A 26,407-nucleotide genomic window follows, 5' to 3' on the forward strand; every position below is an offset into this window, starting at 1 on the left:
CTGATACGTCCGGCTCGGAACATACCTTTACCCACTCCAGGAGCTCTAAAACTCAACAATATCTAACACAATGCAAGACTAAGGAGAACAGCTCGGAGCTGGTAGGTTGCTTAATGAGAGAGATCCAACCACTGGTCATGTCATCGCTTGCCATCTCAATTGCAACATTCTTAAAATTATATGAGCAAGTGGATGGGAATCTTAAAGACCTAACCACCCTGGTTGCGTTGATAAATTCAAAACTGGTAAGCATGGATATGGAATTTACATTAACCAACCAGCTACAACGGGAATCTAATATGAGAATTGAGGCCACCCTAAATTCAATGATGGATCAAAGAAAAATGAATGGGCTGTAGAAGAAGATGTTAGCCGATATCACTAGAGAAGCTCTAAACCTTCTCAAAGTTAAAAAATCTGCTACTGAACCAATAAGAATGGAGACTAACTCAAAATTGATAGAACAGGAGCCGAGTTCTTCAGCCACCATAAAAAGTGCTCATTGTTTCGTTGCCAGGAATCTTACCCCAAATGTAGGGGTCTGTCCGACCAATCAAGCATGTTGCTCTCAAAGCAGAAACGTCAACAAGAGCGACATCCTGACACCTGAAATAGACCGAACAATGGATGCCGTGAATCCACAAGACCCAGCCTTCGAGGACCATAGACTCACCCCACATCAATCAGGAGCGAACCAGGAAGCCCTGAAGGTGAACGAAGCTTCGGCAATTCATGCACAAAACATTCCTCCAAGAATATTTGAACAAGAGACAACGGAAAGAGGTCTCACCCCTGGTCATTCAAACAAACCATGCTTTGATAGCATTTTCGAGCAAACGAGATCAGTGGCTAACCTTGCACCCAGCGACCCACAAACGCCAACTACCTCAACTGATCCTGGCAGAGGTGAAGCCAATCAAGTCATCGAATTAGATAATCTTGACATAGAAGATGAGAGGAACAATGACATCTTTCCAATCTTCAAGGGGAGTAAAAGCTCATCGACTGAAAAACCTGGTCACTAAACCCATGCAAGTAAAAAAAACAAAACCAATGTATTGCACTCCGACGATGCAATAACTCCAGAAAGTTCTTGCGTAACATAAAAACCGTAAATGTTACGATTAATCAGAACTTAAGCGAAGAAAAAACAAATCTAGGAAAGATGACCGCAAATAAGGGTACGGCGAATGAACTTCAGGAGTCGAAAGCTGTAGAAGTAAATGAGGGTGAGGACCAAATTAAGGAACGGATGGAATTGCCTGTCTACGAAGAAATAGAAGTGACAGGAGAAGAGATCATTGATCCATCCGCACTGACCCCAGCAAGCTCAAACACTTCGGCCCGAGAGGCGGCTAAAGCATCCATGGAAGAATGCACCTTGCCTCTGTTGTCAGTACCCCTTGAAAAATCCACTCAAAACATGCCTGCTGATTCCGAAGCCCACACAGGAGAAAGAAGAGCTATCCTCCGTTGTTAGCCCGATCTTTCTCACAATGAAAGAGACGAGAAAGGTTAACCATGAAAAGAAACGATTTTGAAATCATAGAGGGAGGAGCTCTCAAATTCACATCTCAACATACACCGATGATTAACAATCATGGAGGTCAGACCAACAATCGCAATTTTGATCCAGTTCAACACCTAGAGATGGGCCACTACAGGTGCAGGGAAGCTGCGCAGATTCAGGCGCCACAGAATTCATCTTCACGATCAACCCACCCTACAGAACGCTTGGATAATAAAAACAGTACATCAATACATAAGGTGAAAGTGGAAAGAATTGAGAGTCGAAATAACGTGCTATGCCTTCTACACTGTGTACCTTGCTTAAGGACTATACAATCCAATGACACCCAAACTGTAGAATTCCCTCAAGAAGGACGGAATGACCAAGTGATTCTACATCTAAGATCAAGAATGATCACAAGCATCATTCTCGAGGCGACGCCTGGGCTGATGTTGCTGGGATTTGACATTTTTGAATTAGTGAACAAAGGGCCTCACAAAGACCCTAGATCCATCTCCCCAGAACCCCAGTTAGATCTCAGATTAGAGAAGAAAGTAAGAGTGAGTGAGCCCCTGGAATTAATGCCTCAAGCTGCTTCACAAAAGTGCATTAGAGGCCCTGTAACAGATGACCATAAAAATTCAAACCAGGAGTCCAGTGACTTGGCAGATCAAATTCAAATAACATTCGCCAACATCCAAACACTTAGTAACACAAGTGCAATAAGTGACGATGGAAACATCGAGAATATGGAATCTACCAAGTGGGGATGGCTAGCATATGCCTTGAACAAGACAACTCAAAGCTAACGCCAACCAGAAGAAAAAACCCTACTATATGTTTGGATCGTGGAACACAAGAGGATTCTCGCACCTGTTTCAAGAGAGTTGGCTAGCTAGCCTCGACGTAGTGTGTTTACAAGAGACGTGGTTGGTTGAGTGCCCAACTGTAGGCGAGTATGAAGTCGCCTTCAACCCTGCGATTAAACAAATAACGGGTAGGCCCATGGCAGGCCTTCTAACCCTTGTAAAAAAAAAAAAGTTCTGGCTTTCGTATTAATACCAAGAATCCGTCCCACTACATTCAGCTGACATCTATTAGAAAGAAGAACGAAGGCAACAAATTGATATATATTATGAATCTGTACTGGAATCACAAAGCGGCTGGCACAACTACCTATATAGATCAAGTATCAACCATCATAGATGAGTGGCGAGAGGAAGATCCTATGGCCGATATTATGATATGCGGAGATCTAAACCTGAACAGTTTAATAACAGCCAACGACCCAAAACTGAACAACACAGTTAATATACAACTAGCAAGACAGTGGACACTAGAGATGGAGCTAAGAAACCTGGCGTTGTTGAATGGAAACATTGCTGGCGACATCCCAGCCAAATCAACCTGGGCCAGAGGCAACCAGAACTCCACACTGGATGACTACTACGTCAGCGAGAAACTACATCACAATTCCAAATCACTGTTGGTGTACTCGATGTCCCATAGTGATCATGATCAAGTGATCCTGTCTGTAGCCTTCACTGACGGACTTAAACCACTGGCGTGGATGTTTCCAATTATGGTTGAACCCAATAGAGTGAGGCTGAGACTAAAAGAGATGGACGTCAAGACCATTATATGCTCGAACGTGGAGGAGCAAGATGAAACCGAGTACAATCATCTACTAGCCTCTTACAAAGAAAAAAAACATGGCTTTAAAGGCCATGGGTTCGTCCCAAAACACAAGTTCGACTTAGAAGTGATGAGAAGGAAGAGAGAAATGAGAATGCATATAAGGCACTTGTCAACAGTGGACAGCAAATCATATTTAACTGGGAAACGCGAATGTAAGCAAAAATTTAAACATTGGCTTAGATCCCACAAAGCAGTAATGGTGCAAAAAGATTCAGAACTAATGATGGAGAAACTTCAAAATAAAAACCCGTCGGAGTTCTGGAAAATTATCAACAATGAAGGCGCACTGCAAATGGCACTGTTGGCCAATGTAATAATAACAGAAGCCGAATGGGTGAAACATTTCTCCACATTATATAATAAGAGGAGACGCAAGAACGAGATCAGCCCCCACACTCAACAACTGGAACCTAAATTTTGAGAAGAGTGAAATTGAGATAATAAAAAAAGCTAGTTCCTCAAGAGTTCCAGGACCTGATGGTCTAACGGTTGATACCATCAAACAGAACCCGGAACTATGGACGGATTTATGTTACACCTTGTTGAAGAGGATATCGGCAACCTGTAAAACCCCTAAATCATGGAAAAGCCTGATTATTATTCCTATCTTTAAGAAAGGTAATCGTGCCAGCCCCAAAAACTATCGCCTCATAGCACTCCTTGATGTGCTGTGGAAAGTCTATGCAACTCTTTTACAGCAACAACTAGTCAAATGGGCAGCCAAATCAAAGAACATGGATCCACGGCAGACGGGTTTTGTCAAGGGTCCATAGTTCCGGGTTCTGTTTGGAGGACTCCAGAAGTTTCTCAGGCCCATCTTGATCATGGCCCAGGAGAAGGGAAGCTCGACGCCCGGAAAGCTGTTCAGGTTCTGCCCTGGATGACAGCTTCAGAATGTCTTTAAGGAGGACGAACACTCCCTTTGCCTCTACTGCCTGCATGAGGACAAGACGCACGTGGAGGACTGTGTGTTTTGCGGCAATATGTCGGAGCGGACCATGAAGGACCGCCATCTGCGTCTCGCCAACTGGCTGGAGGGGAAGAGCCCGTCAGGCGAGAAGAAGAAGTCCGAGCGGTCTTCTAAGACGTTTGAGGGCGCCCCGGCGACGGGGGTCCAACATAAGGCTAAGCACCGCGAGTCTGCTGGCACCGGGAGTGCCGAACGGTCGGGCTCTACGGGCGCCAGGCAGGGCGCATCCTCCCCGGCACCATCAACCACGAGCCAACGCTCTGGCTCAGGTAAGAGGAAGGCCGAGCACCCGGCGAAGCTCCTGGAGAGACCACGGTCGAGCTCGAAGGCCCCATCGGAGGGGGAGCGCACCTAAGGTGGTGAAAGCCTTAATCCACCCGGCCAAGGCCTCTATCGAGACAGTCGCGGCGGCCCTGGCTCAGCCTGTGGAGGCTACACCAGTGGTGGCGACCTCGGGGCCCAGAGTCTCCCTGCCACCACGGAGGGAGTCCTCTTTCATGCCCATCGACAGGACCCCCGTGAAACCTCCGACTGAGAAGAAAAAGGGGGCAGGAGGTGGTCGTGGATTCGGCCTCAACCTCTGAGGAGGAGCTGATCGAAGTCTTAAGCCACAGCGTTGGCGTGGAAGAAGACCAGCCCGTCGGGAGGGACCCCGACGTAGGAGACGACGAGCACGTCGCGGGTGCCGACGGGGCTCCTGACTGCCCGTCGGACTCTCCTCAACCAGTGCCGCAAGACAACTCGGCAGCCTTTTTTTTTGGCTATACAGTCCTTATGCTCGGAGATAAGGACGAGATTGCCGTTACCACCAACGGAGGAACCTCTCCCGGCGGGGAACCCAGAGCCAGGCCCTTCTGGGAGCCCTCCTCCTAAGAGAAGGAGGATTCATCCTCCACCTCCTTTTCAACCATCGCGCCCTGCTCAGCCCTCCTCCCCGTCCACGACCCGTGGGGATGATACGGGGACTGACACGGCCGCGACGGGCACAGACGACGAGGTTTACGACGAGGATCTCCCGTCGTCACCTCCTCCCCGGGCTTCCCCGCCCGACGAGATTGGATCGTTTCATGCCATGATCTTTTCCAGCTCTGCCCGGAAGAGAAGGAGGGTTTCCTTTATCAACGGCGCGAGACCAAGAGGAAGACGTTCCTCGCTGTACCTCTACTGGACGATATCTGGGATGAGGGTCTTGCCCTCCTCAAGAACCCATCCACGACGCCTGCGAGGAGGGATCGGTACGAGAAGTAGTACCGAGTCCCGGACGTGGCCCCCTTGTACCTTCGGGTACAGCCGACCCCAGACTCGGTCATCTCCGCGGCAGCCAGGAAGAAAGCGGGGGGGGCCTCGGCCTCTACTTCAACCTCCCCGCCGGACGGCGAGGGAAAGAAATTGGACACGATGGGACGCAGAGTCATCTCATCGGCAGCGACGATGATTAAGGCTGCCAACGCCTTGGCTATCGTAGCCCGCTACAACAGGGAGTTGTGGTACAAAATCGCTCCCCTGCTGGACTTCTTACCAGACAAGAGGGCGGAGGCCCTAGAGATCTTGCAGGAAGGAGAAGTGGCGTCGGACCACGCCATTACGATAGCGACGGACATCGCTGACACTGGATTTCGCCAGTTGGGCAACAGTGTGTGCTTTAGACGGCTTGGATGGCTCAAGGCAACTGACTTCCGTCAGGACGTGCAGACCAGAGTCTTGGACATGCCGTTCGACGGGAGCAACCTGTTGGGGAAAACAGTGGACGATTCCCTACAAGCCATCAAGACGTACACGGAGACGGCCCGGGCTCTTGGTGTTCTCCATCAACGACGGCCGCCCTTTCGGAGCGGCGGAGGCAAGCAGGGTGCCTCCAAAGGTTCCGGCGGCAGATTTTCCACCTATCGTCAAGCGGCCCGTTCGTCATCACAGGAAGCCTACAGGGGACGAGGCAAGTCGGGCGGACCCCGCCGTCGTCGCCAAGGAGGACAAGGCGGCAAAGCCTCGTCGAAGCAGGACTGAACCGGCCGCGGGGTCGGGCCCCCACCAAAGCACCCCGGTGGGAGGCCGGCTGGCGAGCTTCGTCAGCGTGTGGGTGTCCATCTCCACCGACAGTTGGGTGCTGGACGCCCTGGCCCAGGGTCACGCGCTCGAGTTTCAAAAGTGCCCGCGTGTCCCCCCCGTGGCCAGGAAGGAACATCACGTCCCTCAACTTCTTTTGGAGGTAAAGGCGATTCTCAAGAAAGGCGCCATCGAGCTCGTCCCAAAGAGGCTTCGGGGCTCCGGAGTTTACTCAAGATACTTCCTCGTGAAGAAGACGGGAGGATGGCGTCTCATCCTGGACCTACGACGACTGAACAAATTCATCAAGGCACAGAAGTTCCGGATGGTCACCCTCCAGCACGTCCTGGGTCAACTGGAGGAAGGCGATTTCCTGTCGTCGTTGGATTTGGAGGATGCCTACTTCCATATCCCCATCCTAAAGGGACACCGAAAGTTTCTCAGATTTGTGGACAAAGGGCGTCACTACCAATTCAGAGCCGTTCCCTTTGGATTGAGGTCGGCACCCAGGGTGTTCAACAAGTGCCTCGCACCGGTGGCGGCGCGGCTGCGCCTGGAGGGATCCACGTCTACCCCTACCTGAACGACTGGCTCATCCGAGCAAAGACAAGGAGCTCGCCGCGAAGCACACGGCGAGAACCGTCCAACTACTCACGGACCTGGGATTCTCCATAAACTACGCCAAGTCCCACCTGGTGCCCGCGCAAGACGCACTGTTTCTGGGAGCGAAGCTCGACACAGTGGCGCTTCTGGCCTCTCCATTGGAGGAAAGGACGAGGGCCATCTTGGGCAAGGTGCAGCAGATGCTGGTTGCGGACGCGGCCAGGGGGAGGTCCATCAAGTCCCTCGGAATTATGTCTTCTTGCATTTTTCTCATCCGCCTGTGCAGGCTTCGGATGCGCCCATTACAGGAGTTCCTGGACGCTCGCTGGATCTAGACGACGGGCAGCTTCGAGGACAGGATCACACTCGACGAGAGCTTCCGACGAGCGATCCAGTGGTGGGGCACCCGCGCGCATCTGACGGCGGGCATGGACTTCCAGACCCCGGGCCACCAGAAGACAGTGACCACGGATGCCTCCCTGGAAGGGTGGGGAGCGCACACCGAAAATCTGCACGCGAGGGGCCTTTGCCTGCCGACGGAGAAGTCCCTCTATATCAACGTCCTTGGACTCCGTGCAGTGTTTTGGGCCCTCAGGTCCTTTCTTCCGTCCCTCAAGGGCAAGGTGGTGAGGATCTTCACCGACAACACCACCACCATGTTCTACATCAGGAAGCAGGGCGGTACCAGATCCCCAGCCCTGTCCAAGGAGGCGCAGGATCTGTGGCATTGGGCCGTCGCCCAAGGGATGTTTCTGGTGCCGTTTCATCTGGCAGGAATAAAAAACACCATCGCCGACTCGCTCAGCAGAGAGCTGCGCTCGTGCCACGAGTGGGAACTACGACAGGATCTAGTGGGGCACACCCCAGATCGATCTGTTCGCGACGGCGACGAACTCCAAGTGCCGGAGGTTCGCCAGCAGATTTCCCCAGCCGAGGAGCATGGGTGATGCTTTCTCGTTCCCCTGGGAGGGCCTGTTCCTATATGCCCCCCCTTGCCGCTGCTGATCCGGCTCATCAACCAGCTCAAGAGGTCACGGTGCAGGATGATCCTCGTTGCACCTGCGTGGCCGAGGCAGATATGGTTCCCGGACCTTCTGGACTTGTCAGCGTCCCCGTCAATCAAGCTGCCGGTGGACGCGGATATTCTCTCCAGGGAAGGAGGCACCATCCTCCATCACAACCCGAAGTCGCTGAACTTGCAGGCCTGGCTCCAGCAGCGTTAGAGTTTGGAGGCTACGACATACCGGCCGACTGCAGAGAGGTTCTTGCAAAGGCCAGGGCGTCCTCAACTCTTAAATGCTACGGACACAAATGGACGAGGTTCTCTGTCTGGTGCCACGCACAGAAGATTAACCCTCTACGGATTACGGCTCCTCAAGTACTGCCGTACCTGCTGACGCTGGCCAAGGCTAGACTGGCGCACGCTTCCATCAAGATTCATCTTGCTGCGATCTCCCGATACACCAGAACCACGGGACGGACGTCTTTGTGGTCTCATCGTCTGGTGAAAGAATTCATGAAGGGACTGTTCAGATCGTTCCCGCCGGTGAAGGCCCTGGCGTGGGAGCTCAACGTGGTGCTGACCAAGCTCATGGGACCTCCGTTCGAGCCTCTGCACTCAGCTCCGTTAAAGTTCTTGTCGCGGAAAACAGCGTTTCTTGTGGCCATCACCTCCGCACGACAGGTGGGAGAGAACCAGGCCCTTTCCTGCAAGCACCCGTACTTGACTTTTCACGACACAAGGGTAGTGCTCAGGACGCACCCCTCCTTCATGCCCAAGGTGCCGTCGGACTTCCACCTCAAACCCTTGGTGTTGCCTGTTTTCTTCCCGTCGCCTTCGTCGCCGGCTGAAAGGACTTTGCACTCGCTGGATGTGGCTAGAGCGCTGAAGTTCTACGTGGACCGCAAGAAAGTTTTCGGAAGACGTCAGAACTTTTTGTGAACTTTGGACCTGTCAATCGGGGGAAGGCTTTCTCGAAGGCTTCCATTTCCAGATGGCTCTCCGGCTGTATCATGTACTGTCATCGGTTGGCAAACCGACCGCTGCCTGGCCGTCCGAGAGCCCATTCCACCAGAGCGATCGCAGCTACCAGCTATCTGGTGTGCCCTTGCTGGACATCTGCAGGGCTGCTACGTGGAGGTCGACGCACACCTTCACGAAATTCTACTGCGTCGATCGGGATTCCAGGGAGGAGTCCAGGGTCGGCCAAGCAGTGCTGCGAAACCTGTTCGCCTAAGATGAGCCTGGTGAGGAGGTAAGAATTGCTTAATGTTGAGTTTTGGATGTAATGCTTAATGTTGAGCCTTTTCCACCTCCTGTGGTTGTGCATGTGTGTACTGCTGGGTATTCTTTTATTCATGAGCATGTGAATCCATGCCAGACCCCATGCTGGAGAAGGAACAAGTTACTTACCTGTAACTTGTTCTCCAGCATGGGTCTGGCATGGATTCACATGCAAACCCTCCCGCCTAACCCCTCTGCGGCTCTTCACTTGGTCATACTGCCACTTCACGTGCTACCAAATCTGAAGATGGCTGCCAGAGGCGGGGCTTAGGGAGATGGCAGTCATTGGCTGTGGTCAGTATGACGCAGAGATCAGTGATAGGTTACTACTACGAAAGACAGATCAGAAACGAAACTGATACTGATTTTTCTTTACCGAGGATTCCCAGCCTGACGACGGGGAATATTCATGAGCATGTGAATCCATGCCAGACCCATGCTGGAGAACAGTTACAGGTAAGTAACTTGTTCCTTCCTTCTGCAAAGGTTTTATTTCTTGCTTTCTATTTGCAAGTGCATAGCTGCAAAAATGCCCAGTTTTATTGGCCTCACCCTGAGCCAGTCCCTGTTTTTACCATTTCATGCTGGGACTTTTTTTGTTTTTCGCGTTTAAGTGTGGGACATTGCTAGTATGAGACTACGAGACCCAGCATGCAATGGAAAAGCCAGGACTGGCAGGAGGTGTGGCTGTGAAAATTGCAGCTATGCAAGTGAACAGTTATTTTAAGTAGTTTTCCACTTAACCTTTCCTGCAGTGTAACAGTCTCATTTCCTTTTCCACCAATTAGTAAAAAGATGTAGCTGGCATATGAAGAGACTTGGGCATAAATCAAAAGTAGTTTTTTCTTTAGATTTTGGCTTCTTTAGTTTACCAACTTTTGGGGGAGATCACTGTGAAATTCTAAATGACAATGTTTCCAGGTGCTCGAACTTAGCAAAATTAAAACCTATTCAGCAATAATGCAAGTGAACACGACACAAACAGTTTTTCTCGTTAGTTGAGAAAGATATGCATTGAGTAAAGTAAAGCCAGTGGTAATATAACCAGCATTGGCAATGCCAACAGTTTGGGCTTTTGTGTAGGCATTGGAAAGGCACTTAGCAGGAACTGCTCTGGTGGTATTAACTGGCAAGTGATGGCAGCAGGTGCAAAATGATGCAAGTACCTGGGCATCTAATAGCAGTACCTGGCAAATGCCTAATACTTATATACAAGCCAAAACTGTTGGCTTTGACAGTGTCTGTTTTTAACTTCAGTGCAGGACATGCATAGTGCTTATAAGTTGAGTGGCTAAATGCAGACCTGGTTAAGACATTTTTATTACTCCAGAAGCTTGGTTTACAGATCAACTAAGTCATGAACTCTCAGAAGACTGCTTTTGAAAAAACACTGGCAGGCACTCTGAGTGCAGAGTTTGATGTGAAGGCTTGATTAAAACAAGCTCAGAGTTCCCATGAGGGGGTGGTTTGGGCCAGGAAGGGCAGAAACTGGGTTGGAATGGCCATCGAGTTTAGCATGCCTGTGGGCAAATAATCAAACACCTACAAGCTCTGTGTCCCTACTTATGCCATTTCTCCCTGTAAACTAATGGAATCATTTTGGCTAATAGGTGGTGCTATGCCCCAAACCAAAAAGGTGAAGAGTTCATTTTAAGCATGCTCCTAACTCTGTTGGTTCAAATGTGCAAAAGGGAGATTGCCTAGAGTTTTAATATTAAGGGGGCACTTCATTTTGCAAAGAACAAGGTTTTGGGGCTTTCCAGAATCCCCTTCAATTTGGTAACATGACATGCAGTAGCCAATTGGTACACCGATTTATTTATTTTTTAGATTTCGTTCTACAGTTATATCAGAAAATGTTTGATTAAAAACTTCACCCTCAGGAATTAACGAAGTTGGTTCCCCTCTAAATATATCCAACATCAATTTACGCTTTAATATTTGGAAGATTTTTATCGAGCTATTTTTAGAATAATATCACCAGCCGGACAGACATTTTAAATGTGTTTAATTAATAAAAACAGTATTACCGATTCTGGGTTGGATTTTTCTACAACACATTGCTACAGCGCACACACTATTTTTCCAATCGAAGCATGAGGATTCATGGTTTAGAGAAATTAAGCTACTGATATGGAGCCTTTGATAAATATCCTGTACATCTGCCGCTAGAAATAAAGAAAGTCAAGCAGAGGAGCAAACTTTAGGTTAAGATACACAAACAATGAATACTCCAATACACGTGGACTAAGCTGTTGGGGGTACTGGCTAGAAAAGCTGCCCAAGCCTTTTGGACTTTCAAAACCAAGAGGGATATAAATCCTGCCACTGATCAACTTAAGGCAGCTATAAAAATTCCAATAAGTACAAAATAAAACGCAAACTGTTCTTGTGGGAACAGTGTGTTACTCTCTCATTCGGTGGAGGTGTTGCAATTTAGCAGTGGGAAAAGTTCAAATGGATGGAAAATATGGGTTGAGCAGTGCTCTTACAGAGCTTGATATGAGAGAGAATTGTTGGGGTGAATTGTCTCCGGCTGCTGGCTCGGACTGTCTCCCTAGTATAGCCTTTAAAACTGACCTGGCAATAAAGAAATCAACATTATAGTGAATTAGGTGATATTGCCAGATACTTGAAGAGAAAGAGTATTCATGCTAATTTATAAAAAGCAGTTTCGGGAGAACCTGCCACTATAGTCTAGTTGCTTTATTAGACATGCACGATCTTAGAATCCACCTTATTAAAACATGTACATGAACAGATCATGGGTCAAGAAATACTTCTGCTGTTCCAAACCAGCTTTAGAGCCTGTGATTAAATCTGTTGGCCTAGAAGGCCGAGCTGGCAAGAAACTCCCCACTCTACATGGCTTTTCTGGATTGCAGAGCGAGGTTTGACAGATCCTGGGAAACAAAGACTAGGAGACTTGGGGGATAGGTTGAGGTTTATTAAAACTCGTTCCTTTACAGACTGATAGCTCTGAGAGTGCGATTGGATATTGAAGGTACCCTGTCAGATGTAATCCAAACAGTGGGGGTTAGTACAGGGTGTATTCTGGGCCCTCTGCTTTGTTTATTTGCATAGCAGACATGATTGTTCCCTGAACTCAGACAAGACACTTTCCACCAGAGTTAAGAGCTCTCCATATACCTTACTTGGCACATTTTGTTGGAGGATCGTGCATGGAAAAGAGATCCTGAACGTTAGCTACTTTAAGCTTTAGGTGCTTTATAACAGTTGAAGGGGTGACCATTTCAAATTACTAGCAAGCCATAGATGGGTCACTCGCGACCTCAGTTCTACATATTCACACATAATACCATTCCTTACTCGCAAAGGGTCAATTGGCAAGAGGGAAATTTTGCACCCTGTTCATTGAATTGTAATGGACTTTAATTTTATGAATGTGACTAATGGTAAGTTTTTAAATAGACATTTTGCACGTTAAATTGCAAATGTTAGTAAGCCAAAACGTACCACTAATACTTAAAATAATTTAGTTAAACCTTCAAGTTCTTTTCAATCCGTTTTTTGTTTTAAATTGCTTTTAACTGAAATTGCTGAATTGAATAGTTTTAAAAACTGTCAGCTGTTCAACAAGAAAAACCTATTGGGTTCTCTATTCACCTTGCTTTTTCTCTTGGTTCATAATCTGCAAATAAAATCCAAAGTTTCTGCTTGCAGATCCAAAGATTTCTCAATTAAGGAGGAATTGGTGCAAACAAAGAAAATATTCGTTCTAGACCGGCAAATGACTCCTGGTATTAAGTGAGATTGTCACTTAAAAAGTCTCTGAATCCAAGTGCTTAAGTGACTTTCCCTGGTATGACAATTTTGAAACCGTCTTATCAAGCGCATGTTTCTTGAATTGTTCAGCCTGAGCCCTGAAGTTCCATTATAGCTGTAATTATAAAGAGAAGATTGTGGGTAGCCATGTCAAAGCCATCTCCTTCACTAGTTGAGGCTTGACACTGTTAGAGGATTTGGGATATTTGCTACAAAAGTAGCTTAATAGTATTTGACCCATAAACTTCCTTAACTGTCTTTTAGATGGGTTTTTCCCACAAAAAACATTTAAATAAAAAATCAGATTCAAATCAAATGAATTTTGTTACACAATGAATTTGAGCTACCTTTTACTCTAACACAATGTGGGTACATTTGCTGAGAAGCATGACCTAGTCTGCTTCTTGGAAGCAAAGGTTACTTGGTGTTGCCATAAAAATGGAAGTTGGCAGGGCTTCACGACTAATCTACCTTTTTAAATATGAGCACCAAATCTGCAGGTGCGGTTGGACACGAAACACTTCACCAGCAAAATCTTCCTTATGCGTGTGATGCAGATTCTTATTGAATTTATTTTGCAGTAGGTCCGTGCCATCCTCATTGCTTCCTTATTCCATAAGGCGGACCTCTGCCTCTTCTCTCCAGTGGGTGGACCAGGTTTGGAATCCCTGACGGGCTGAGGGAGTGTGTAGACTTGGACTGTGAGTCCAGTCCTTGACGTCGGCCATATGGAAAAGTGCATTTTTGGGGGAAATATACTGCTCCTTTGTCTGAAAGAAAAATAAACCAGATATCCGTGCGCAGGCCAGACGTGATGGTCGATTGATGGCAGTCTATACATCTTGTGTGCACACATCCAACCCTGCCCAAAATGTCTGAGTGGATCTGGTTCAATAAACGAGTTACAAAGTATCATTTAAGGCGAAACTTGAATACTTCAGAAAATCTCGTCTCGTCAAAACCTTGCAGAATCCAGAGAGCATCACATGTTCCAATGTACGCACACAGAGCAAGTAGTTTCTGATTTTAAGCATTTAGACGCCATTGCCCAAATGTGTGCGTTTGCTGGTTTTCTGGCACTTGGTATGCAGGATCCTCGGACTCTTCATAACCTTTGAATTACCTGAGCCAGCAGTATCCAGTTTCCTATATAATGTGCATCCCACACACCACCCACTTCAACCGAAGGTCATGACTGATCTCGCGGCATGCAGTTGGGGGCTTTTTCTGGGGTGATTATTACTTTTGTATTTTAAAGAAATGTATAGAAGCATAAAACTTACGAGCCTCCTAATAGTTGCAGGAATCCGAAATCGCATTGATGCCACATAGAGACCACACGGGATAGCCTACTGGACTGTATCGGTCAGACCAATTCTACCATAAAACCTTGCATCCCAGGACCGGTTCCTGAGGACCACTTTTGGCATTTGCTTCCAATTATAAATAACTGAACTGGCATCCTGCACCACCTGCCCGAATGACACCATGGCTACACCATTTAAGTAAGAAAAGTCCCCTACACAATAAGTGGAGTTCCACAGATCACCTGTAGCAACTATCTGTCTTTCTTGCGAAGGTCTGGCCTTCGCCTCAAATGCAAACCACAGACTTTCACCCAAGTACAGCCTGAGCCACCACAGATGGGAAATGCAAAATACATCGAGCTGCAACCCCAGAGTAGCCAGAATCCGTGGGCACTGTGCATTGTCAGAAGTAGACCAACACTTTGCTGTCTGTTCATCCAAGGGCATTCAGGCTCCTCTTCAACGTGAAATAGTGTGTGGCTGGACTCTGCCTTCTCCTTTTGGAAGGTTCAAGCAGTAGCAGAGAAAACAACCCGTCTCCAGAAGAGACCAGACACACACAGGAGGCAGTTCATCGCTGCTCTGGAAATAGCCAGATGACGACTACTCAAGTATTTTGGATTGAGTCCGAACTACACTTTGGAGCTGAATGAATGCTCGGGGGGAACGGATTCGTACTGTGCTGAATGCCATACATTGCTCGTTGCCAGCTTGGTGCTGGATGACTTTAGCAACACATCTGCATGTCTCAAGAACACACACGGTCATCTACTTCGTACTGCTCACCCTGTCCCCCGAAAAATACCAAGATGGGCGATGTCCTTGTTTTTTTTCATGGAGGTTCTTGGTGGTTACACTCTGGGCTCGAATGAAGTTTAGACTGCTCGGCCCCCGCTATATAAATACCCAATGGGGAACCCCCCCTACTCTTATTGACACGTTTGTGCTGTAGTGTTTCTCGGTTCTTTACTGTCTAGTGGTATGTCTTTTACACATTGGAGTATTTTCTGATGTTGGCCAACCTTGCAACACCAGGGTGCAGCTGTGTAGAGCCTAGAAAGGCAATCAAGCGTTTGTAATGTCTTGCAAAGACATGGAAAACAGATGCTTGTGAACAGGACAGCAGTCCTCCGAGCGCTGAATAATATTCCTACGTTGGGGATTTGCCTGGCTCTTCTCTATCTCGTCGAGCGCCTCCACGCTGGATGTTTGATCTCTGTGTGGCCTTTGTGTATTGCCAATTTAAAATGATTAATGTCTGCTGCCTGGTATGGGAGTGAACTGGTATGGATTCTTAAACTAACCCATGAATTATTGTCATGTTTAGGGCACTGCCGGAAATCGTGCATCACCGGTGTCACTTCCAGCCTCCAAATGCAGGAAAAGATGGATCACACATGTAGAACTTGCTGCTCAGCAGTGCCGAATGTTTGAACAGATTGTCAGACTTTCGGCGCATGCACACCTAACCCACATCACAAGGCAGGGCTTGTTTTCCTACTCTTGTGATGTTCTAATTTGCGCCTCCGGGTTGCAGGTTACACGTGGAAGGCGTGGCTATCTTTTTGAGTTAGTTTGCCCGTGCAGGGTCTGGGTCTATATGATGATGCCTTTTGGGCTCCAGTGAAGATGAACTGGAGTAAGAGCTGCACATTTCGATTTATTCTGGCATTACTGTGGTGTATGTGAAGGCCCAGGTGGTATGTTTTCCCCTTTGCATCAAATGTGAATCACATCTCGTCAAATTACTTGCAATCTTAAATGCTGTACTTGGGACAAGATATGCATTAATATTCCTCAAATGGGGTGGCATGAGTAGAAGGCAGGACAGCTGTTAAGGGGCGCAGAGCGAAGCAGTGATCTGGTCCGATGGGCAAAGATACCAAGGGTAGCAATATTATATCTACCTAGACCCACGAACCCTCCAATCCCCCACCTTGCCTGAGACTGGGTGATCGTCTCCTCACAGGTTCCTCCGCTGGTTGCTTGTAGATCCTGTGCTACCAATTGCCTGCCTTCCCCTGTTAGTGCCTCTCTCTTCTGCCCTCCCTCCCTGGGTTCTTCCCTCTGTGATTGTAAAGCACTCCATTGCTTCCCGAAGCTACGTCTGCGCTGAATAGATGCCATAACGCATCGGACCGTGTTCAAGAAGAATAGTTATGGCGCTTCCCTTGTGCAGATGAGTGTGTTGAGTGGGCCCAGCTCGAGTGTATTGCAGTCCCACAGGTAGGTACACCCGTTGTCAAGTATTGTAATAATTTCTGCACCGTTTGCCAGATACTGCCGCCCTCTTCAGGGGCACGTCTAAATGGAGTAACTGGCTCGGGTTCTAGACCCCACTTTTCCTGTTGGAGGACCATGACTCTTTACCACACACACATTTTGCCTTTTTAACCCTTTGCTCGGAAGCGGTATTTATTGCTGCAGTGCTGGGCCTCTTAATTTAACGAGTGATGCTAGGACGTGCTTGGCAATGAACACCTGGGTGTCCACGTTTGCGGCACTTGTGGTCATCTATGGATATGTACGGCCGATTTATCGAGGTTTCTTGAGCTATGACACATCTGTGTGAGCATCTGTCTGTTTGGACAGACCCAGAAGCACACATGCCCCCCACCACAGAGGGCCTGTCCTTTTCCTACGGCTCGTTTTTCAGATAAGGTTATGATATGCTGCAACAACTCTGGTAGGCGGTGCTTGGCAGAATCCACAGCGGCATATGGCAGTTTCTCATTTATTTGTCTCAAAAATGTGTGGAATCCTTCCTCCTCTAAGTCACCTTTGCAAAGGGGATATGTTCGCTTATTGTCTTTGTAAATCCAAATGGACGCAGTCCTCCGTGCAGGTGTATGTTTGCTCTGAGGGTCGTGAACAAAGAACACACACAGCAAAGTGTTGGGCTGCACAAATACTTATGCATTTCAAAAGCATTCCTAGTATGTATGCTTGCATTCGGCATTCATGTGCGTTTCACGCCCAGCAGTCGCAGAGGAACATTCATTTGGGATTACTTGTGCAGCTCGGGTCACGTACTTGTATGCCTGGATATGGCATTTGATCAAAATGTCTTGACAAATGTTTTTTAATAGAATGCTGCTTACCCTGCATTGTAAGGAAGGCATCTTGGAGATGTCAGTATAGCTACGCGGAAATGCAATGCCCCTAAAATATCAATTGAATTGGAAATGCAGAGCCTAGAACGCGGCCATTTGATGTAGAACGTCTCACATTCTTCCTTTTCCCCCGTTTGCAGGAGGAGGCAGCTAAACTGCTGGTCCGAGATGCCATCGCATCGGGGATATTCAATGATTTGGGCTCTGGAAGCAACATCGACCTCTGTGTTATAACCAAGAATAAAGTAGACTATATTCGTCCACATGATGTCGCAAATAAAAAGGGTGTACGGTGAGTTCATGGCTGTTTTGCTCAGTATGTTGGGTCTCTGCTCTATATATAGAATGTGGCTAAGGTCATACCCCCTGCGGCTTTGGCCGCTCAACTGCCTACAATAGGCTTGCTTGTCTAAAATTGCTCTCACAAATTAGATCACCTCATGGAAGAACAGTTGTAAATAATGTTACTGGTTCAAAGATGTCACTGTTGGGGGGTACTATTATTAACATGTACTTAGCTGATATAAAATGGTGCTGCATACCTACCGATTGGACAGATCACCTGTTTGCTAGCCGGAGTCTACCAGCCAAGGCATACTGCTTGTAAGACATTAAAGCCTTTTATGACTATGTGCAGGCCACATCCCGAAAATGCTCTGTGCTACCAGTCCCCAAATAGCCACTCTTCAATTTAGAAAGCTTACCATGCATATTTTCTTTGCAAAATTCTCGTTTCTGTTATTGCTGAGAACATCCAAACGTATGTTGCATTCTGGTAACTTTATATTATTTTGCAATTTCCACCAAGATTTGCTCTGATCAATATTTTTGACTAGTGACTATTTGATCGATATGTGCACAAGACGTGGAACAATTCATGGGGGGGTCACGTGCTGTGTCACTGCTGTGTACCATTATTCCCATCCAATAAAACCCAGCACCCATGGATGACCTGACCACTATTTTGCATTCCCCAATTGGCTGATTGCAGCCAAAGTACTGCTTTATTTTTTCAATAAATCGGGTGCACCCCAAAACCAGAGCTTGCACAGAACCCTGAATAAGACCCGCTATCTACACTTAGTGTTGTTTTCCCTACCCATCAGTATTTTGCACTCTAGTGAACACTACCCCATCTTCTGCTAGCCCCATTGGGTGATCAGTGGTCACACTAGCACACCTTTTATTTCCCAGGAAGGTCAAGTAAAGAGTGATGGGCTTTAGCCCCTGCCAGCCCTCCAACCTCTACTTGGGCCCGTTAATGTTCACCGCTCTAAGCCCTTCTCCCACAATCCCAGCTGCAAGTAATTAAAGTTTACCAAACCACACATGCCCCATTCCCACACTCAAATGTACTTGTGGGGTTTACACACACACACACACAAACACACACACTGCGGTCTCCTACACATTTTGCTGGTCACCACCAGCAACCCACCTGCCACTCATTGTGCTTTAGTCATCTATATACACTTGGCACAAATTCTGCTGTATCACGCTGCTTCAACACCACCTTTTATCCCTGGATACAGCATGCAACACAATAACTGCAACAAGCGAGATGAAGGCCTTGCAATGAACCACATTTGTATTTCAAAAACTGTCTACTGAGAGTTCTTGAGTCTCTTTGGCCATAAGGATTTTCTTGTGGTCAAGGAGACGTCAAGAACTCTCAGCCCACATTTGTTTGAAACTCCTCTCTACCTCTCATAGCCATTCAAACTGCCACCTTTCAAAGAGATCAGATTTTATAACTGTGTCAACCATTCTCATAACCTCTCTCGCTGAGATTTCAACATACCAGCAGACTTTTATTACCAAGAACATCAGTCTCTCCAACACTCAAAACAAAAAGTGAAAAGCCCTTGTGTTAATCTTCACTGCATTGCCCAAGAGAACTTTGGAGCCCTGTTCCAGATTTGCCACACTCCACCCCCAAACATAGCTGCCAAACATTGTTGCTCTTTTAAGGATTTACCCTTTGACCTAAGTAAATCCTTAATTCCCTGCCCCCATCATTAAGCCACACCTGTGTCCCCACCCCCCTAAATGCATGCGCACACACCTTGATATCCACCCTGGAAGTAGCACATTTTCAACTTTGCTTAATACATGATTTGGTAAATGCAGACCTTTAAAAGCAATCCACATATCCACAAAAGAGAAAAAGCATAGCATAATTGCCATTCCGTTGCTGACAACCTAAAACTTAAGAACACCTCAATCTCGCCACAGAAAACACACTACATCCCACCGATCCACCACTGCAAAATCCTCTGAAGCCAAGCCGTGTTCAAGCTGCCAAGAAATGCACCAGCACCCATCTCCTCCCCCGTGAAGCAATGCGATTGTATTCACCAATCCATTGCCTAAAATGACAGGATCTGACAGTGCATTGAACAAGCCAGCCAACTTTCCTCGCAAGCTCTCACCGCAGGACATTACTAAATGAACTGGCTTTAATAAGTGATTAGTCTGATGTAGCCAGAAAGCACTCGAGACACCATTAACTCCAATTGATCAGTGCCTCTCCATAGGCCATGTTTTTACAATGCAATAGAAAAAAATGCCCCTTCTCCCAAGGTCCCCCCCCCCCCAAAAACACATAGAATTTGCCCCAGCCCTTCACCCATCTGCCCTATATTCTTGGCAAGCTAGGAAAAGCAGAATCTGAAATCCCCTCCCAACCTCCTACGTGAGCACCAATTTGGCTTATAAGACTGTGTTGCACCACTAAATCTGCTATGACCCATGTGATGAGGCACACACTTTGCATCAGCTGTGCCCACTGCCGCCTCAAACTTTTAGCACCCTTCGAAATGATTGACCCTCCTATCCTTCTCAGCACAGGTTTTCTCCTACAGTGCATTATGGTTTCCCAACTTCCTCTTAGTAACTCCAATTTGCCCAGATGAGTATGTTGCAATCTTTATGACTACTGGTTACATTCAAAGTTCAAGGCTTCTTCTGCTTGCAGGTGATCTTCAATCTTTGTATAGGACCTTTCATAGGGTCCCACAACAAGAGAAACGAAACTAATCAATCAGGATGATGTGCATCTATACCTGAAGATACTTGCAGACTAGGACATGCACGAAATAATGCCTCCCCATCTTCCAAGAATGTAGGTCCAAGACCTAACGAACTGAACCCTAAAGTACTGAGTTAATCATCTGTGCTTTAAGCATGAGACCAGATATAACGGGTTGGCCAAGCACCACCATGGCACAAAACCATTCTTATTCTGCATGAATGTAATCTTGTAAGACCCCTGTTGCATAAAAGAGCAGATGTCCTTCAACTCTGACTTAGGCCTGGTCCTCCCCTACCTGGGTGGTCAGTGTCCTGCTGTCAGGAATCCCCGACTCCATACTGATACAGCTGAAGACTATTCTACATGACGCTACTCGCTTGATCAAAGATCTTGTAAACAATAAGATGAATCGAACCCAAGCTAATCTACCTTCACAAACCTGACACCCACCTGCCTTACAAAGAAGCTTAATGTCTGAATAAGCCAGCACTGTGCCGCTAACCGCAATATACCCATTCTCACATTTAGGATGTCACCTACTCCTAGAGAATATGGAATGGTACCCCACCATATTAGTTTTACCCCGTCTGTCTTAGTTTTGAGTCGATCTGAAGAGACAATTCATATAAAGAAATGTGCACTCTACCGCCTCCTTTTTACATGATCCCAAATACTCTCTGGATGACCCTTTCTAACTGACTCTGGAAACCTTTTGCACAGTGCTCTAGTGCTTCGCAGGTTTGTGACTAATAGATACAAAATGCAAGTGATATGTCATACTGCTTCCTAAACATGCTGCACAAGTAGACAAACCTTCGTGTAGGATTCAAAGTTTGACCTTCTCTTTAAATTAATTTGTTTAAATGTCAGATGGGGGGGGACACTGTTTATATTAATATTGCGTAATTCCTTGATGATTCCAACCACATGTAACAATTGATTAGAACATGTTGAGAATGGGTTTTCTCCCAGACACAGACATGGGCTATGAATAATTTCATTCTTCAAAATGCTTTTGTTGACGAGCACTTGAATTTGTGGATCCTAACCCAGCTGAAGCACCACTTCCTCATCAGACTACACTGCACCTGCAATTTCCTATCTGGCAACCAAAAATGCTCTTGGCATAAAGCAGTGCCTTTTTCAGCTCCTTTTCCTTTACATAGTATAGTCGATATCATCCCCTCATTTGTTAATACTCTGTAACCCTAGACCCCTTTTCACTAAACCTATGAGTGATCCACAATTGAAACTACTGTTGACTGGAATGTATTCATCTTGTTTCTATGCCTAATGTGCCACTTCAATGTAAACATTCCATCTATCTAACTGTTTTGTAGCATTCTAACGTCCATCCTACTTTAACAGACTGTCCATTCCCCCACTTCTAAGATGTAACATGTGCTTTGCCTGCTCTTAAACTCCTGTTTGCCATTTCCCAACATGTCTTGTAGGAAGGGAAGGCACGGCACAGGCCCATGGTTTGGATTTTGCCACTGAAAACAAGGTTGAAACATACCACTTTGTTGCAATTGTCTTTCAATTAAGTATACTGTCCTTGGGCCGCAAATATTCATGTTTTTCTTCCTTGAACAGGTCTGGTGATTATAAGTACAAGAGAGGAACTACAGGTGTGCTGACGGAGAAAATTGCCAAGTGGGAGCTGGATGTCATGGAGGAAACTGTGCAAACAATGGATATATCTTAGAAATGACTGTTTCTGCACGTCCATAGTCTTTTATTGTATTGGGTAATCTCACTGTTTGACCCGACAGTTAATCTTTTCCATATCATCTTATATTGCTATACTCAGACCCTTGTATTTGTAAACAAATAAACTGGGTATCCACCAATCCTGCTTTTTCTGTTTAAATTTGTGACCTAAATGTTAACCTGCAAAAGGGCAGTATTTGCGTTTAAATAAGACAAACAAGCCTAATGTTATGTTACTGGGTTTTATTCTGCACGCTACTGTCATTTTGTACAAGGATGAGGGGAATGATGACGGATAGCTTGGCTGTAGTTTGGAAATACCTGGGTACTGTGTGGGGATCTGTTGTGTGTCAAGGACATTAAGGGATTTGTGCTCAAAGAGGAGCTTTGATTGCCCATTGTACTAGGATGATTTGGCCTTGTCTGTGGTTTGCTCGTTAATTGGAGAGGTGTAGCTTTCTGTTCTCCAGCATGGGGTTTGGCATGGGTTCACATGCTCATGAATATTCCCCGTCGTCAGGCTGGGAATCCTTGGTAAAAGAAAAAAAATTCACTTTCACTTACAAACTGTATTTCTCCTTTAAACCAATCACTGGTCTCTGGGTCATACTGCCCCCATCCAATGACAGTCCTCTCCTTAAACCCCTCGTCTGGCAGCCATCTTCAGATTTTTACAGTACGCTTCAGTGTTGGGAGTCCTTGAGTTTGCTCTGTGAGCTACTTCGATGTTTTTTCATGTTTTCGAAGGAAAAAGGTTCTATTTTTGTTCCAAAAGAGCATGTGTGCTCTTCTCCATCTGCTGTCAGCGGGGATCCGTTGTCGGTGAATCTCGATGCCCCTCAAGGGCGAATATCGTCGAAGTTTCCAGAAGGCTATTGGGCCTACTTCGTGCCCTCTGACCATGACCGAGGAGAAAGGAAGGAAGATCCTGCTTCAAGTCCTGCACCAAGTGCGAGCTACGGAATGTGTTTGGATGCAGACAGTAGAGGCATTGCAGGTACTTGTCTTCAACAGACAAGGAAGGCGAATGTAAGATATGCCGCGGTTTCTCCAAGAAGATGAAGGATAGGCACAGTAGACTGGCGGCGTGGCTGAACGCCAAGGTCTCTGCCCCATGCTCCGAGCAGGGTCGTTCTTCACCCAGGACCGGCCGGACTGACGAGCAGTCTATTCCCAGTCCTTTGAGGGCGCCTCATCCGTGGGGGCCCAAGACCAGACCAAGAACTGTAAGTCAGGTTCCACCAGGCTCGCTGCGGAAGTGGGTCCTGCGGTGGACAGGGCGCGGTGGACATCACCCTCTGCCTCCATTACCAGCCGGCAACCAAGCTCCTCCTCAAAGGAAATCGTCCAACCCGGCTAAACTGCAGGAGAAGCCAGAGAAGCCACGGATGGAGGAGAAGGCCAAACTGCCCAAGAAGGCCCAATCGGCACAGAAGACTTTGTCGATGATAAAGTTAGTGTCAGCTGCTCTCACAAAGGCTAAGGGGGCTGACCCTGTGAAGGTAGCCCCCACAGCGCAGAAGGTATCCCTGTCCCTGAGGCGCTGGCACTCCGGAGAAGGGAACACCGTATCAGAACCCATTTACGGCCTCTCAGGATGAAAGGGGGGGGGGCAAGGAGGTCCCAGATCAGTCTCAGGCCGTGGCTCAAACCATGGACGTTTCGTCCACGAGCGAGGACCTGGAGTCTTTGAACACGGTCCACAAGGACGTGGAAGAAGACAGCGATGATGGCACAAGGCTTAGTGTTCCGATCACCCAAGCTCAGCCAAGGGATGTGTCTCTGGACATCCTGTCGACCCTCCACACCTTGGTGTCGGTGATCCAGAAGAGATGCCACCGGGTTCGGTTCCAATGGTCCCCCAAGTCCTTGATCAGCCGCCAGCGAAGAAGAGTAACCTCATCCAACGCCCCCATTTCAGCCTAGTCATCCGCGTCGGGCCACCTTTCCCCCAGCAGACCCAGACTCAGGGACTGGTATGGCCAGGATGACGATATCAGCATGCCGAGTCTCTGCAGCCTATGGCATTTCCACCGGATGAGGTGGGGTTGTTACATTCTATGATCGCCAGAGCCTCCCGCTATTCCAGCCTGTGCCTGAAGAAACCAGGAAGGAGGGTTTATTGTACCACACGCGCAAGGCCAAGAGGAAGACAATCGTGGCAGTGCCTTTTCTGGATGGCGTGTGGGAGGAGGGCATTGAAGAACCCTTGCACGGCTCTGGCCAAACGGGATAGGCTGGAGAAGTACCACCAGGAGCCGGAATCCACATCTTAGTGCCTGAGGTGGCAACCATTGCCGGATTCAGCGGCTGCGATGAAATGTTCAACTAATCCATCCCAATCTTCAGTCCCTCACAACAGCGAGGAGAAGATGGACGCCATGGGTAGGAAGGTGATTTACACCGCAGCGTCCACCATCTGCATCTACCGGGCCTGCTTGCGAGAGTTGGCCGGCGGACACACAGAGGCGACTGTCCAGCTGCTGACGGATCTGGGTTTCTCCATGAACTATCCAAAGCCCTGCTTGACACCATCGCCGAATGCGCTGTTCCTTGGAGCCAGTCAAAATACGGTATCCTGCCGAGCATCCCCCTCAGAGGAGAGGGTAGCAGCCATTCAAGGGAAGGTGCAGCGGCTGTTGTCGATGAGGACAGCCACGGTGCAACCTTCACATCATTGTTCGGCACAATGTCTTGCATCTACCTTATCCGGCTGTGCAGGTTAGATGCGACCTCTTCAGGAATTCCTGGACGCTCGCTAAATTCCGTCGGGCGAGAAGGTGGTGGGTCCTCTGCTCCAACATTGCCTGGGTCATGGGGTTTCATACCAGGAGACGATCCCCACAGACGCTTCCCGGAAGGCTGGGGGTCCCACACCGGGCGTCTGCACGCCAGAGGCCGGTGGCTGCTGGAGAAGGGTCTCCATATCAACATCCTGGCGCTGCGGGCAGTGTTGTGGGCCCTCAAGTCATTCCTTCTGTCTCTGAAGGGCAAGGTGGTGTGGATCTTCACGGACAACACCACAGTGTTCTACATCAGGAAACGGGGAGGCACTCTATTCCCAGCGCTCCAAGGAAGCACAGCACTTGTGGCTCGAGGCTGTCGGGCAAGAGATGTCCCTTTTCACCTAGCGGGAGTCAACAACACCATCAGACTCCCTCAGCAGGGAATTGTGCTCCTGCCACGAGTGGTAACACCGGCAGGATCAGGTGGACCGCATCTTCATCAAGTGGGGCAGGCCACAGATCGATGTTTGTGACGGCGGCGAACTCCAAATGCCATAAGTTTTCCATGAGATTCCATCAACCGAGGAGCCTGGGGGATGCGTTTTCCTTCCTTTGGGAAGGCCTACTTTTGTATGCGTTTCCTCGGTTGCCTCTCCTGCTATGAGTCAACACTCACAGTACCAATATGGGGTGATACTCATCACCCCGATGTGACAGAGGCAGATTTGCTACCCGGACCTTCTCAGTCTGTCTGGACTTTTGCACACCTCTATCAAGGTACATCTGGCAGCTATCTCCAGCTACACCAGTTCTGCAGGGGGAGATCTTCACTTTGGTCTCACCGACTCGTCAAGGAGTTCCTCAAAGGACTGTTACGATCTTTCCCGCCGGTGAAGGCTCCTGCCCCGGCGTGGGAACTCAACGTGTTGCTAACAATGCTCATGGGGGGGGCCCCCTTCGAGCATATGCATCCGGCCCCTCTCAAGATCCTCTTGTGGAAAATGGCTATCCTTGTGGCCATCACCTCTGCCAGTAGGGTATGTGAGATCCAGGCCCTATCCTGCAAACAGCCATACCCGACTGTCCACAAATCGAGGGTGGTGCTGCGGACGCACCCCTCTTTCATGTCGAAGGTTGACAGAATTCCACCTCAACAAACCTTTGTTACCTGTTTTTTTCCCGAAGCCTCCGTCACTGGCTGAAAGGGCCTTTTACTCGCTGGATGTTGCTTGTGCCCTGAAGTTGTACGTGACACGCACGAAGAGTTTTCAGAAGACTTCTCAACTGTTGGTGAACTTTGGTCCTGTGAACCGTGGGAAGGCCTTGTCCATGGCTTCCATCTCAAGGTGGCTCTCTGGCTGCATCGCGCATTGTCATCGCTTGGCGAACCGACCAATGTCTGACGTCTGACAGCCCACTCCACCAAGATTGATCGCTGTGATGACAGCGGTCCTGTCTGGTGTGCCCCTGCTGGACATCTGCATGGCGGCTCCATGGAGGTCCATGCACACCTTCCTGAGATTCTACTGCATCGACGGGGATTCCATGGAGGAGTCCAGAGTTGGCCTACTCAACCTGCTCACTTGAGATGAGTCTGTTTCAGAGGTAAGGGTTGATTAC

At 48.0% G+C, this 26,407-nt stretch overlaps 1 protein-coding gene across 1 annotated transcript in view; it reads left to right on the plus strand.

Annotated features, from left to right (window-relative positions):
* Positions 1 to 22,201, plus strand: part of PSMB7 (proteasome 20S subunit beta 7) — a 322,016-nt gene extending 299,815 nt beyond the window's left edge. The window contains exons 7-8 of the mRNA XM_069609451.1: positions 17,455 to 17,606; positions 21,945 to 22,201. Of these exons, the coding sequence (XP_069465552.1) occupies positions 17,455 to 17,606; positions 21,945 to 22,056 (264 nt within the window). The 3' untranslated portion in view covers positions 22,057 to 22,201. The remainder of the gene's footprint in view (positions 1 to 17,454; positions 17,607 to 21,944) is intronic.
* The last annotated feature ends 4,206 nt before the right edge of the window (positions 22,202 to 26,407 follow it).

This window comes from Ambystoma mexicanum, chromosome 8, assembly GCF_040938575.1.
Source record: "Ambystoma mexicanum isolate Mex_15411 chromosome 8, UKY_AmexF1_1, whole genome shotgun sequence".
NCBI lineage: Eukaryota > Metazoa > Chordata > Amphibia > Caudata > Ambystomatidae > Ambystoma > Ambystoma mexicanum.